We start from the raw sequence: 14,559 nt of genomic DNA, 5'->3' as shown, positions 1-14,559 counted from the left end.
ACACACACACACACACACACACACACACACACACAATAGCTGCTCTAGTTGTTAGTACGTGCTAGCATCTTCCCAGTTCATACCAATGTCTTAGTCAAATATTCATAAGCAAAACTAGCACACATCTGAATTCTGAATCACCTCCCAATGTTTCCTGAAAGGAAGGCACACAGGGCTCATACCTGTGTTAGCACAGTTTCACTGTCTACTTGAAGTACACTCCTGGACCATCAGACACTAGATCAAGGCAAAACAATCTTTGAAATTTTGAAATTACTATTTTTTAGCCAAGAGCATCTGACTCCTTTTTGTTTGTTTGTTTGAGTTTTTGTTTGTTTGTTTGTTTGTTTCCAAGACAGGGTTTCTCTGTGTAATAGCTCTGGCTGTCCTAGAACTCTCTTTGTAGACCAGGCTGGCCTCAGACTCACTGAGATCTACCTGCCTCTGCCTCCCAAGAGCAGGAATCAAAGGTGTGTGCCACCATGGCCCAGCGAGCATCTGACTCCTTATCAGTAAAACTGGCAAAATATTATCTGCTCTGTGAGCCTGAGAGCTGACACACAGCACATCATGTGACAGAGGAAACCTTTCAGACAGGTGTGGTGCTCACTCCTTGGGAGGCTGAAGCCAGAGAAACTTCAACATGAAGCTGCCTTTAGTAACAGAGTAAGACCTTGTCTCAAAAGAACCAAATAAGCAAGTAGAAAAGATAGAAAGATGGCAGGGAAGTTCAGTGGGTAAAGCCACTAAATTGACCAGTCCCAGGACCTACAGGAGCAGAAGAGAGAGCTGACTTCCGGGTGTTGTCCTCTGGCGTCCACAGCTGGGCAGTGACATGTGAGCCATCATCCTTCTAACCCTGTGACTGCCTGTCTGCTCTCACAGGAAGAGAAAGAAAGGAAAAGAAAATTATAGATATTTTTAATCCCAGCACTCGGGCAGAGACGGAAGGATCTCTGTGAGTTCAAGGTCAACCTTATCTACAAAGTGAATTCCAGAACCGGTTCCAAAGCTACTGAGAAACCCTGTCTTGAAAAAAAGAAAAAAAGAAAGAAAGAAAAAGGAAAAAAACAAAATTATAAATATTTCACAAGTTCGGTAATACCCTGTCTCAACAAACAAGACCAGAAGACACAGTGAGACCCTTTTTCAAATAAACAAACAAGATCTCACAACTTGTCCTGAGATGAACCAGGTGTATCAAATTTGAGTCAACACCTCATACCTACCTCAAGGCTGTAGGCAGGGACACATCCAAACCACTTTCTGTGGCAAACTGTGTACTGTGAACACGCTGGTGGCTCTGCTAAATAGATTAAAAGTTAAAGGACGAATCCTCACATCTTCAACTTTCTTACAGTGTTCCACCATCTCATAGTTCCTGCTCCTCAGAAGACAGATTTAAGTGAAACATGAAGACAGATAGAATTTATTAGACATATCACTAGATACATTGTTCTTGCGTTTTGTCAGTTTTTGTTTTTGAGACAGGATCTTCTGTAGCCCAGGCTAACAGCGACCTCAGGGACACTCCTGCGCTGAGATTACAGGCGTGAACTCCTACACCAGGACAGCTTTCGAGCAACACTGATATACTCGCTATCAGGAGGCTGCCCTGGGCAATGACTTCCTCACTCCAATTTCAAAACGCAAAACAAAACATATAACCAGTAGTTATAGGAAAATAATAAGACCCCCAAACCAAAAACAAACATTTGGATAATGCGTGGCAGTTTTCCTGCCCTGTGTTCCTGCGTGGGTTAACAGGGTCCCCAGAGTGCTGCAGTGTGTGGCGTGGTTCGCAGATTCACATGGCCGCGATTGCTCGACTAGCTGCCAGGAGGTGGAGGTACAGGTACTGTCTGCGTAAGAAATAACTTGGGACCTCGAAATCGGAAGATAAACAAACCCAAATCCAGAGACTTCTACCCTCAGCCCGTAAGTTTCCACTCAACTTTCCTACAATGGTTTCTTGCTGGAACCAGGAGCCTCTGCCAAACTTCTGTGACCCCTCTGTTGGTCTTTTGTCGCCAATCACGAGGGCGTGGGCCTCGAAGTAGTCCGCTATTGGCTGGAAGCCCTGCCGTAAATCTTCAATTTCCAATTAGGATTCACGGGTAGAAGAGTGCCACGCGGCTATGGGGTGGACGGGGCGGGGGCGCCTCCAAATCTTGGCTTGGTTCTCTACCCTAAAATGGTTTGTTTCCCTCTTATAAAGACTGTGCCTTCGAAATAGAAAGCTCAGGTATCCCGTGTGCTTGTCACTCCCATCGCAGCTCTTTGCTGAGAGACATCAAGCCCTCAGCAAGATCTGTTAGCACTGGGGGACTCTGACAAAAGGGGCGTGGGTGCCTATAATCTTATTTCAGTTTGCATATGGGCAGCGCCTTAATGCTACTCTCAGATCCAGGTCGCGACAATGGTTCCTGGCCAGGTGCAACCCAGCCTCCCCTCCCCTCCCCCAAACTCCATGGACGGCGTAGGCGGGGCTTGATTGGGCAGGACCAGGATACAAGATCCTGGAGGAAAGAAAAGGTGTAGTGTTTGGGACTTCAGCGGGCTAGGTTGGTTTGGCAGGGCAAAGCTCTCCGAACAAAACCCAGGTAATACCTAGGGGGTTGTTTGCATGAGCCCGAACTGAACTTTTGCGAGGGGCTCTGCATGTGAGCGGAGAATGCACGGGAGCCAGAAGCTTGGGACAGCCGCCTCCTACTTTCTATAACCACTCCACTACCCCCACTACCTTCCTACAGAAGCATGGAGTCCGGGTGCCCTGAGTTGCTGGAGCCCCCAGAAGATATCTTCTCAACAGGATCCTTCCTGGAGCTGGGGCTCGACTGTCCTCCGTCAAAGGTTCTGATGGCTTAGGCTTCAAGATCAGGGCCCGCGAGACTGGGAGATGAGGAGGGGCTGGGGCTGAGTGAATTTGTTGAATCCAAGTGGGAATGAGATTAAGCCTTAAGTGGCTTCAGTTCTCACAAGGAAAGAGGTCTGCTAAGAGCCCACAAAATAGATATGAACTTTAACTATGTTCATACATAAGTCTAAGAAGGAAAAACACCAAAATTGAAGCATAAAGGATGCAAGACTAATGTCAGGACTTTCAAAAATTTTCTCGGACACTCACACTCTCCTTCTATAGGGCCTTCAGAAGAGCGAACCTGACGATCTCCTGAACCTCTTCATTGATCCCAATATGGTATACTGCTCAGAAACAGCTCCTGGTAGTGACAGTGGTGTCTCTGAAGACCCTAGCTCCCCCGCCCCACAGGCGCCCGACTCCCCCGCCCTCTATGAGGTTGTCTATGAGGCAGGGGCCGTGCAGAGCACTCAGCAGGAAGCGGGGCCAGCCTTCGGACTCATCTCCATCCAGATAGGTCAGTGTCCCTTTTGGGCCCAGCCCTGGCCGTGAGATTTAGGGGAGAAGGTCCCCAAACTGTGCACTGCCCAGTCACTGCTGATTCTTCCCTGTCTTTCTATCCGCCTTAGAGCAATGGAGCTCTGCATTCATGGCGCCTGAGACCTGCACGGTCAGTGGGCTACCCTTTGAGGCTCATAGACACATCCTGCCTCGAGCCAGCACTGGAGCCCCAGCAGCTCCTGACACCCTGGTAAGTCGTGAGACCCGCTAGAACTGGCGCTCCTCGGAACACGTGTCCTTACATAAATGGGGGCACAGGGGAAAAGGGAAGGGAAACTAATGAGGAACAGGTTTGTCCCACTTTTGGTGCTGGTGGGTTTGAAGGCCAAGGAGAAACAAGCAATTCTAAGAACAAGGAAGTGTGGGGAGGAGAGCTATGGGGGGGGGGGTCAGAGGGATAAGGACTCACTTAGGTGTGATGAGGAGAGCTATGGGGGGTCAGAGGGATAAGGACTCACTTAGGTGTGATGAGGAGAGCTATGGGGGGTCAGAGGGATAAGGACTCACTTAGGTGTGATAAGGGAAGCTGCAGTCAGAGCTCTAGAGACACCTAGACATAGAGTGCACTTATACGCCACCAGAGCTGCTCTCAGCCTTGGGTCAGGAAAGGGAATTGGGACAGGCCACCTGGGAATCCAGGGTGATAGAGAAACAGTAGCAAGTGTTCGCGCTGGAACAGTTGCCCCGCGGCCAGTGCTGCAGTGATGTGCAGAGCACCCTATCTTCTGGAGCTGGGTTATGCTCACGCCTGCTGGGCAGACCAATAGAGGCCAAACTCAGGCCAAGCTCCTCTCTGTGCCTGAAGCTGGGACCAGAAGCCTTGCTAGGGGTTTGTAGATCAGCACAGGATTTGTGCTTGTTTTATTTTTAGACAAAGCCCTCTGCGCTCCATTCTCAGAGATTTTGGTTAGAGAGATTGGAAGAAACACTCCACGAAAACATTTGGAGGAAAAAGGGGAGGATCAGGAAAGGAAATAGGAAATGGTTTAGCCAAGAGCCAAAGGCCATCCAAAAGCAAAAGCCAGAGGCTGAGATGGGTCTGTGAGAAAAAGCAATCACTATGTGGGCATGAGGGCCTGAGCTGGGGGTTCATATCCCCAGCACCCACATAAACAGCTACAGATCCCAGACCCCATGCTCTGAGGGCTGAAGCAGGGGGCTCACGGGGCTTGTTGAGTGCCAGCCTAGCTCCAGGTCTGGTGAGAAACTCAGTCTCAGAGGAAGGGTGGAGGGTGCTAGAACAGGACACTTGTATTGCCACTATGGCCTCTAGTCACTTGTACCACACCTGCACATACATGTGCAACTACATCTTTCTGACTCTTACACACACACCATACAAAGTAAAAAACCAAACTAAATTATCCTCATAAAAGTTTTTTTTTAAATTCACAGCCAGAACATTCTTTTTTTTTTCTTAAGATTTATTTATTATGTGTACAGCATTCCTTCCATGTGTGCCCGCATGCCAGAAGGGGGCGCCAGGTCTCATTATAGATGGCTGTGAGCCACCATGTGGTTGCTGGGAATTGAACTCAGGACCTCTGGAAGAGCAGTCAGTGCTTTTAACCACTGAGCCATCTCTCCAGCCCCCCCTCGTAAAAGTTTTTTTATTATTGTGTATACAAGTGAGGGAGAAGGACGGTGCACTGTGTCATGGCTATGTGGAGGCCAGAGAAGGACGGTATACTGTGTCATGGCTATGTGGAGGCCAGAGAAGGACGGTGCACTGTGTCATGGCTATGTGGAGGCCAGAGAAGGATGGTGCACTGTGTCATGGCTATGTGGAGGCCAGAGAAGGATGGTACACTGTGTCATGGCTATGTGGAGGCCAGAGAACAACTTTGTAGCACTGGTTCTCTCTTTCCTCCTCTACGTGGATTCCAAATATTAAACTCAGACTTTGAGTTTTGTGTGGCAAGTGCTTTATCTGCTGAGCCATCTTACCAGCTACAGACTAAGATAGTCTTAAGTGAAACATAAGCTGGGTGTGGTGGCACACCAGAAATCTCTGCACTCAGAGGCAGGGCAGGAAGAGGACCACAGGCTCAAGGCCAGCCTAGTCTACTAGTGACATCCTGTCTCAAAAAAAATCAAAAAAAAAAAAAAATCCAGGGACCAGAGTGTTGGCTCAGTGGTTAAGAGCACTAGCTGCTTTGTCAGGGGACCCAAGTTCAAGTCCTAGCTCACAATTGTCTATAACTCCAGTTCCAAGGAACCCAACATCCTCTTCCAGCTTCTGTGAGCACCAGGCATGCAAGCAAAGATCCACATACATAATTAAAAATAATAATAAAACACGAAAACAAAAAGACAAAAACAAAAACAGGGGCTGGAGAGATGGCTGAGCACATCTGCTGCTCTTCCAGAGGACTCAGGTTCAATTCCTAGCACACATATGGCAGCTCACAACTGTCTGTAACTCTGTTTCAGGGTATCTGACACCTTTATATCAATGAATATAAAATAAAATTAAACATTATTAAAAACAATACTCGGGAGGCAAAGGCAGGCAGATCTCTTGAGTTCCAGGTCACCCTGGTCAACAGAGCAAGTTCCATGACAGTCAAGACTATATAGAAAGACCCTATCTCCAAAAACCAACCACCTCCAAAAAAAAAATTGAAAGTGTAAATCTTTTAAAAAGAAATACTAGGATCAGTAAGATGGCTTATTGGACAAAGGCATTAGCCATTAGCTGCCAAACCTGCCGACTTCAGTTTGATCCCAAGAACCTACATGGTGCGATAAAACTACTCCCGGGAATTCTCTTCTGACCTTCACACGTGCACTGGGGCACAATCTCGTCCACACAGAACAACACAAACACACACACCTCCACATATGCACAAGCTCGTCCACACAGATCGACACAAACACACACACCTTCACACTTGCACTGGGGCACAAGCTCGTCCACACAGATCAACACAAACACACACACACCTCCTCCACACGTGCACTGGACACAACTCGCCCACACAGATCAATACAAACACACACACACCTCCACAGTGCACTGGACACAAGCTCGTCCTCACAGATTGACACAAACACACACACACCTCCACACGTGCACTGGACACAACTCGCCCACACAGATCGACACACACACACACCTCCACACGTGCACTGCACACAACTCACCCACACAGATTGACACACACACACACACACACACACCATAAATAAACGGATGCCAGTGGGAAGGCAGGGTCCTCAGATGACGGGCTCAGCTTAACCAGACACCATCTACCCTTCCCACACACTTGGCTTGAGAGGTCGGCCTAACTGTCCTTATAAACTCCATGACAGTTGGAACTTAGAACCTGATGATTCACACGTCCCTGTGGCTGACAGGCAACCAAATATTTCACCAAATGTAAGGTAATAGCCAAATGATTTACCTAACAAGGAAACTCAACAAAGCCCATCATAGTGCCTTCTGAGTGCCCCAAGGTCTGGGGACACAGAGCAGAGCATGCCCTCTCTGACTTCTGAGTGCTCTGAGGTCTGAGGAGACAAACCACAGCAGGCCCTCTCTAACTTGATCAATAATGTCAAGTTTCTATATGTGGATAGAAAACTTCACTCTGCCTCCTCAGCTTCGGGTAGGCCCTTTGGCTTGCCACAGAGCCTGTCTGAATGAGCTTTCTGCCCCTGACCTCACTCACCACTCAGCACAAACGGGAGCCCCTCTCCTGAAAGAGTTCTGGGGGTGAAGAGGCAGCCTGGGTGCTGGAAGCAGGCAACCTTGACCCTGCTCATCTTCTGCCTCTCTTCCCAGCTGTCCTGCCAACGTCTGTTCCTGACAGATGAAGAGAAGCATCTGTTGGGGCAAGAAGGGGTTTCTCTGCCCTCTCACCTGCCCCTTACTAAGGTAAGAACTGTCCCCAAAGGGTGTTCCATCCCAGGAGCTCCTCCAAAGAGCCTGGTTTGCAGGGACAGTGGGGAGTTAAGGGAGGCTAAGGGCCCAGCCCTGCATGCCCTGGGCATCTAGGCAGAGGAACGAGTACTCAAGAAGGTCAGGAGGAAAATCCGCAACAAGCAGTCAGCGCAGGACAGCCGACGGCGGAAGAAAGAATACATAGGCGGGCTGGAGAGCAGGTGTGTCTGGGTACCGCCCCCTTCCTCACCTAGGCAAGCATTTTAAGGGACCAGCTGCCAAGCGTGGTCTCCTCTATACTCCCTAGAGTGGCAGCCTGTTCTGCACAGAATCAGGAACTACAGAGAAAAGTCCAGGAGCTGGAGAGGCAGAACACGTAAGTAGAAGCAGTGTCCAGAGGGAGGATGCAGCTCCAGGCAAGCTGTAAGAACTTGGGCTAACTCTCCATTCTTCTCCTAGCTCCTTGGTGGCACAGGTCCATCAGTTACAGATGCTCACTGCTCAGACCTCCAGCAGAGCTGCCCAGACCAGTACCTGTGTTCTGGTACATCCTCCACACTGCCACCTAATACCCCCACTACCTAGCCCTGTTTCTCAAACCCTGATAACTGTACTGACACTGTTGATGCTGTCTTCCTCCTCTGCTGTCCCCAATGCCCATATGCCCCCTTGCTCCTTTCAGATTCTCCTTTTTTCACTGGCTCTCATCATCCTGCCCAGCTTCAGCCCCTTCCAGGGTCAACCAGAAGGCAGACCGAAGGCTTACCAGCCTCATGGAGGTAAGAAGCCAGAAAAGGCATTCTCTGAAACAATCCAACAGCGGGAATATTCTTTTTTTTTTTTTTTTTGGTTTTTCGAGACGGTTTCTCTGTGGTTTTGGAGCCTGTCCTGGAACTAGCTCTTGTAGACCAGGCTGGTCTCAAACTCACAGAGATCCACCTGCCTCTGCCTCCCAAGTGCTGGGATTAAAGGCGTGCGCCACCACCACCCGGCTCAGCGGGAATATTCTTGGTGAGTCTCCCACATGCACAAATGCTGGACCACGTTTTCTCCTCAGTGATTTCCAGAAATATCTTGACTCACAAGGACATTACAGAAAGCCCAGAGATTCCAGCGGTGAAGTCCCAACTGGAGGGGGGACTGCCTGAAGTCCCAGCTGCAAATGGCTCTACGAAGACACAGTTAAAGCTGGGGACGAGGAACAGACCCATTGGGCAGATCAGAGGGACGCTGCATGCGGATGAGATGTAAGCCTTTCCAATCCCACAAGAACCCAGAAGCTTCCCCAACTCTTCCATCTGGAATTCCCGTTTAGGTGTCCATACCCTGGAGTTCTAACTCAAGATTCCACAGATCCACAGAGGCCAGGCTGCTTATATGGCAGGGCTTCTCATATACTTCTCTCCTATATTTGTGATTTCTTCTTTAGGGATGGGACTAACGGGAAGCAAGTTTTGACTCAGAAATAAACTTTCTAGCTAAAATTCAATCCCAGAAAATTTTACTGCTTCAGACAAGTTCCTACTATAGAGCCTAAACTGGTCTCAAACTCTGGTTCCCTCCCAAGCTAGTACAAGTATGAAGGACCACATTCAGCTTAGCTTTTTATTACTGTATATAACTATGATATGTAAGTATTATTTTATGTATAATACTCGTGTGAAGGTCAGGGGCAACTTCTTTTTGGTTTTTCGAGACAGGGTGCTCACTGGAACTCTTAACAGAGACCCGCCTGCCTCTGCCTCCCGGTGCTGGGATTAAAGCTGTGCACCAGCATCTCCTGGCTCATGGCAACTTTTTAGCTTTCTTTCCTCTCACTATGCAGTCTAGGGATCAAACTCATGTCTTAGGCCTATGAAACAAACACTTCTTGAATTCGTTGTTTGGAGACATTCTCTGTGTAGTTCTGGCTGTCTTAAAACTTGCTCTGTAGACCAGGCTGGCCTTGAACTCAAGAGATCTGCCTGCCTCTGCCTCACAAGTGCCAGGACTAAAGAAGTGCCACTGTCAAAATGTTTATGTATGTATCTATGTGCATACGTGTGGGTGTCCATAGAGGGCAATGGATCCCTGGAGCTGGCAGTTGTGAGCTCTGCCAGACACAAGTACTGGAACTAAACAAAATCCTCTGGAAAAGCAGCAAGTTCTCTTAACTGCGGAGCCATCTTTCCAGCCGCTGCACCAAGCACTCTAACACCTAAGCCACTTTACCAGCCCAGAAATTTTAAATAACAGTAAATGATTAAGACTGGGAAGATGGCTCAGTGGTTAAGAACATCTGTTGTTCATGCAGAGGACCTGAGTTCCACTCCTACAGCCATCTACAATTACAGTTTAGGGGACCCGACATCCTCTTCTGACCTGAGGGTACCAGGCAGACACATGGTGCATGCACACACAGGTAAACCAGTCCCATAAATAAAATATAAGATAATTAAGTCTAAAAAAAAAATTAAGAGTAAAAGAAGGAAGAGAATTGTTACCTGATAAATCATCATTCCCTACCACCACCTGGCTCAAATTTTTTAAAAATATTTTATTTCTTTATTATGCATACAATATTCTGTCTGTGTGTATGTATGTCTGCAGGCCAGAAGAGGGCACCTGACCTCATTACAGATGGTTGTGAGCCACCATGTGGTTGCCGGGAATTGAACTCAGGACCTTTGGAAAAGCAGGCAATGCTCTTAACCACTGAGCCATCTCTCCAGCCCCTTCAAATTATTTTTTAAAAAAGACGTATTCACTTTGGGGCTGAAGTGGTTCAGTGGTTAAGAGCACTTGTTGGACCAGTGTTCGATGCCCTGTGCCGTGTGGCAGCACAGGACCTTTCCTGCCCTTCAAGGGCACTGACAGGCAGAGTGCACAAACATACATGCAGTCTCTTATACACATGGGGAAATTTTTTAAAAAGAAAAGGATTTATTCGTTTTCCTGTGAATATCTGTCTATTTCTGTATGAGTTTGTGCACTGCTTGCCTGCAGGTACCCAGAGGCTGCAGTGCATCAGATCTCCTGATGTTAGAATTACAAGTGGATGTAAATCACCTGATTGGGATGCTAGCAATGAATCCAGATGCTACGTTAATCACTAAGCAAACTCACCAACCTCTTAATTTTTTTGAGATGTAGTCTTACTACATATCCTTGGCTGGCTGGGAGCTCCTTGTGTAGAAAAGCTGGCCTTGAACTCAGAGATCTGCCTGTCACCCAAGTTTGGGATTCAAGGGATGTGCCACCACACCCAGTCCCCCCACATCAAACTATCATAGGTAAGGAAATTGTGTTACTCCTTTATTATTATTTTTTTGCTTTTTAAAGACAGTCTTATGTAGTTCAGGCTAGCCTGCCTATAAATTTACCCAGGATCCTCCTGCCTCACTCTCTCAAGGGCTGCGGTTACAAGTGTGTGCCACCATGCCCAGCTCTACTTTACTTTTTATTGTGCTCATTAATGGTCTGGAAGTCAGGGAAAGGTGCTACTACCACAGGCGCATGAGTGCAAATTAGCCCACTGGCCCTTCTCCATCTGAGATACAGTCCGTAAGAGCCGCATAATACAGTGGAATTCGGCTATATGGATTCAATTTGCTTCCGGACTTTCTCAAGAGCCTTTCTGTCCAGCTGTCGCTGACGAAGGATGACAAGGCACGCGAAGACTAAAGCCACACCCACCATGGTGCCTTCAAACTTCCAGAACAGGCGCTGTTCCATCAGAGCTGACCGGCAGCTGAGGGCAGAAGAAGGACAGTCATTCACAGAAGCAGCCAGTCTCTCTTAACTACTGTCCTCTACTTCAGCCTACCCAAGACGCTATCCAAACAGAAGGGAAACTGGAGTCAGTCACGCTTTAAAGTGGCATTAACCAATTTGATTACTAAAATAAAACAAATAAAGTCAGGTGTAGTGGCGCACCTTTAATCCCAGCACTCCAGAGGCAGAGGCAGGGGAACCTCTGTGAGTTCAAGGTCAGCCTGGTCAAAAGAGTAAGTTGAGTTCCAGGACAGCCAAGACTGTTTACATAGAGCAACCCTGTCTTGAACCCCTCTGCCCCCCATACCTCAAAAAGCCTACTTTTTTGTTAGGCTGTGTGTGCACACTCATAAAAAAAGAGGTTCCATCTTCTCCCCATCCCATAGGACAGACAGTCAGAAAACACCTTGCTGGAGTGAGTTCTGTACATCTACCATCTGGGTTCTGAGTATCAAACTCAAGTTGTTGTTTTTTAAAGATTTTTTTTTTTGATTTATTTATTTTATATCTGACTGCTTTCTTGTATGTATGTATATGTACCATGTGTACCTGGTACCCAACAAGGCCAGAAGAGGGTGCTAGATACCCTGGAACAGGAGTTACAGACTATGTGGGTGTTGGGAACTGAGTCAGGTCCTCTGCAAGAGCAGCAAGTGCTTTTAACCTCTGTATCACCGCTCCAGTTTTGGCAGGAAGTTCCTCTACCTACCATGACATCTAATTTCTCTCTTAGAGATCTGTTTGCCTCTGCTTTCTAAATGCCAGGATCAAAGATGTGTGTCATTACATCTGCCTTAACTAGTTATTTAACAATCACTTCGCAGCCTTAGCTGACCTGAGCTCCCTATGTAGACCAAGCTGTCTTGAACTCAGAGAGTTAAGCCTATCTCCTGAGTGCTGGGATTCAAGGCACGATACGCCCCCATCTCCTGAACCTTTATTTTCCTTTTAAGCAACGCTGCAAATTAGACTCGGCCTCATACATACTAGGCAAGTACTCTACCAATGAGTTATATTCTCCACCTGGCCAAACTATTTGATCAGAAAACATGGCTAATGACATAGAGATGGAGACTAGGAGTTAGGAGGAATTTGGCTCAAATCTCCTCCTCTTTGCATCCTGTGTGTCAAACTGCACCGCAGCCGGGAGAGGGCTACCTAGGTACGGGGATCAGGTCACCTCATAGCAGAGAAGCGGTCCTTACCTTTTGAATTCTTTCCTTTTAGAGGAGCGGCATGTGATTTTCTCCACATAGCCCGTAGAACCACACTCAGGCGTAGTTTTCTGCCAAAGAAAAGGTCCAAAAGCACTCGTTAGGGAGGAGGAGTAGAAGAAACCGAAGACTGATATTCAAAAAGGGCCAGCGGCAGTGGGCAGCAGACAGCTGATGGAGAGCCCTGATGTGGATGGTGGTGACATAGTTAGGAAGGCAACAATCTAGAAGGTAAGAAAGAACTCCTGTCTACTGTATTACACACACCTTTAATCCGAGAAGGCAGAGACAGGCGGATCTCTGTGAGTTCGAGGCCAGCCTGGTCTACAGAGTTCCAGGACATCTAAGGCTACACAGTGAAACCCTGTTTGAAAAACAAAAACAAATACTTGGGGACTGGAGAAATGGCCCAGTGTCTAATAGCCCTGGCTGCTCTTCCAGAGAACGAGGGTTCACTTCCCAGCATTCACATGGCAGCTCACAACTGTCGGTAACTTCGGTACCAGGGGACCTGACACCCTCACACAGACGTACATGCGGGCAGAACACCAAAATAAGCAAAAAACTCACAATCTGGAAGTTAGAACACGGAGTACACTCTTCAGTCACCACAAACTCTTCCACCAGCCAACATGGCGAAGTTGAGGTGCTCACTAAAAGGAGAGAGAGAAAAATGGCCAGCCGAAGACTATTCAAAAACATTTCTCTCTAAGGGTCTACCCATCCAGCTTCCCAGCACAGCGCTTGCCCTCATTCAATGTGGCGCTTCCTTTTCTATCTGTGCTCTTGCTACACACACACACACAAAAAGACATTCAAAATCAAAACAAACTAGAGAGGTACGGGGTTCCCGGGCAATCACACACCTGACAGCTTCTCCTCGCGCACGGGAGCCTCTGCTTCACTGCAGACAGGAAAAGGGGGTGAGAACATCGGTGAGAACGCAGAACACAGGGCACACCCACTTCAGTGGCTGAGCAGTCCGGGTTCATGGGGGCGAGGACCATCGGGTCCGCCTGCGCGCTCCCTTTTCCTCCCTCGGTACCCACTTACCAGAGCTTCAAGGTGAAAGCACACAGCAAACAGCAGAGGTAGCGGCCCCGGGGGAGGCCACGCCTCCCCGCACCCACAAGCATGGAGCAGTCAGTGTCGCCCCTGTTGCAGCAGACCTCCCTGAGGTTCCAGCTCAGAGCAGCGCTGTGCCAGAGTTCTCTCCCTGGGCCAACTAAGGCTCTATTGGAACGGCCTCGAGACCACAGCGAGAATAATCCATGGGGATTTGATGGCGAGAAGCGCGAGGTCTTTGTGGGGACGCAAGGCTGGAGGAAGGGCGCGCGGGTCCGGACTCAGTGCCGGCGCCCCTCGGCCTGCGTCTCGGGAGCGGCCATCTTGCTCGCGGAGACTCCTGGTCCCGCACTAGCGACGCCGACTCGTCCGTGTGAGCTGTTGTCTCCTGCTGGGGCTTGTAGTCGTTCCGGACTCGGGCCGCTGGATCTCACTGCGTTTGCGCAGCAACACGCGACTGATTAGCTGGCGCCGCGCGGCATTGTGGTCCTTGTAGTATTTGCACAGCCGACTGGCAAGGCGGTTAGGGAGATTTTGTTTGTTCTCGCTTCGCTTCTCGCTAGTATCGCCTGTTTGTCCATTTAAAACTAGGTGAGCAGGGAGACATAAAAAGGGGACTTAAATACGCCGCTCTGTCTGGACTTAGGGTATTCATTAAAATTATGGGTTCAGCATTAGGCTCTTTGATACCACCTCCCCTCCCTGCGCACCACCCTGAACAGCCTTGAGGAGTTGGGTCCGGGAAACCTACTGATGGACGCGGGACTGGATCAGAGTTGAGACTTGCTCTTGTCCCTGCTCTACACAGATGAACCGTGTCCGTGGGAGATTTTTATTTATTTGTTTGTTTGTTTGAGACACAGTTTCTCTGTGTCCCCCTGGCTGTGCTGGAACTCATTCTGTAGAACAGTTCTCAAACTCAGAGTTCTGCTTGCCTCTGCTTCCCAAGAATGGGGATTAAATGGCTTGTGACACCACAACTGTCTAGAGCATGGAGATTTTAAATTGAAAGCAGTGTTGGAGCTAGATTCATGTACTTTTCAGTTACATGACTTCAGAACAACATCTGGCCTGGCCTTTAGTCCCAGCAGAGGCAGGTGGGTCTCTGTGAGTTTTTTTTTAATTAATTAATTAATTAATTAATTAATTAATTAATTTAAGATTTCTGTCTCTTCCCTGCCATCGCCTCCCATTTCCCTTCCCCTCCCCCAGTCAAGTCT

General features: G+C 48.4%; 2 protein-coding genes across 5 annotated transcripts; one reads left to right on the top strand and one right to left on the bottom strand.

The window, feature by feature from the left end:
* The first annotated feature begins 2,528 nt into the window (after positions 1-2,528).
* Positions 2,529-10,433, top strand: Creb3l4 (cAMP responsive element binding protein 3 like 4). 4 transcript variants are annotated; one of them, XM_050118744.1, is made up of 10 exons: positions 2,529-2,603; positions 2,754-2,853; positions 3,143-3,377; positions 3,490-3,611; positions 7,209-7,301; positions 7,422-7,528; positions 7,615-7,683; positions 7,767-7,851; positions 8,028-8,086; positions 8,365-10,433. In XM_050118744.1, the coding sequence occupies exons 2-10, from the start codon at positions 2,758-2,760 to the stop codon at positions 8,453-8,455; spliced, it is 957 nt and encodes a 318-aa protein (XP_049974701.1). In that variant the 5' UTR covers positions 2,529-2,603; positions 2,754-2,757; the 3' UTR covers positions 8,456-10,433. The 4 variants fall into 4 exon arrangements, with proteins under 4 accessions (XP_049974701.1, XP_049974700.1, XP_049974702.1 ...); XM_050118743.1 differs by having other exon boundaries at positions 7,990-8,086; positions 8,365-9,771; XM_050118745.1 differs by lacking the exon at positions 7,422-7,528 and having other exon boundaries at positions 7,990-8,086.
* Positions 10,434-10,588: 155 nt separating this feature from the next.
* Jtb (jumping translocation breakpoint) lies at positions 10,589-13,731 on the bottom strand. The gene is made up of 5 exons (XM_050118746.1): positions 13,328-13,731; positions 13,141-13,178; positions 12,845-12,927; positions 12,266-12,345; positions 10,589-11,037 (listed from the first exon to the last, which is right to left on the bottom strand). Exons 1-5 carry the CDS (start codon positions 13,408-13,410, stop codon positions 10,881-10,883), a joined length of 441 nt encoding a protein of 146 aa, XP_049974703.1. The 5' UTR covers positions 13,411-13,731; the 3' UTR covers positions 10,589-10,880.
* Positions 13,732-14,559: the final 828 nt, after the last annotated feature.

This window comes from Alexandromys fortis, unplaced genomic scaffold, assembly GCF_014885135.2.
Source record: "Alexandromys fortis isolate MF-2015 unplaced genomic scaffold, M_Fortis_MF-2015_v1.1 scaffold_152, whole genome shotgun sequence".
Lineage (NCBI taxonomy): Eukaryota > Metazoa > Chordata > Mammalia > Rodentia > Cricetidae > Alexandromys > Alexandromys fortis.
The sequence above is the reverse complement of the archived record's forward strand: the minus strand, read 5'-3'. Positions and strand labels throughout refer to the sequence as shown.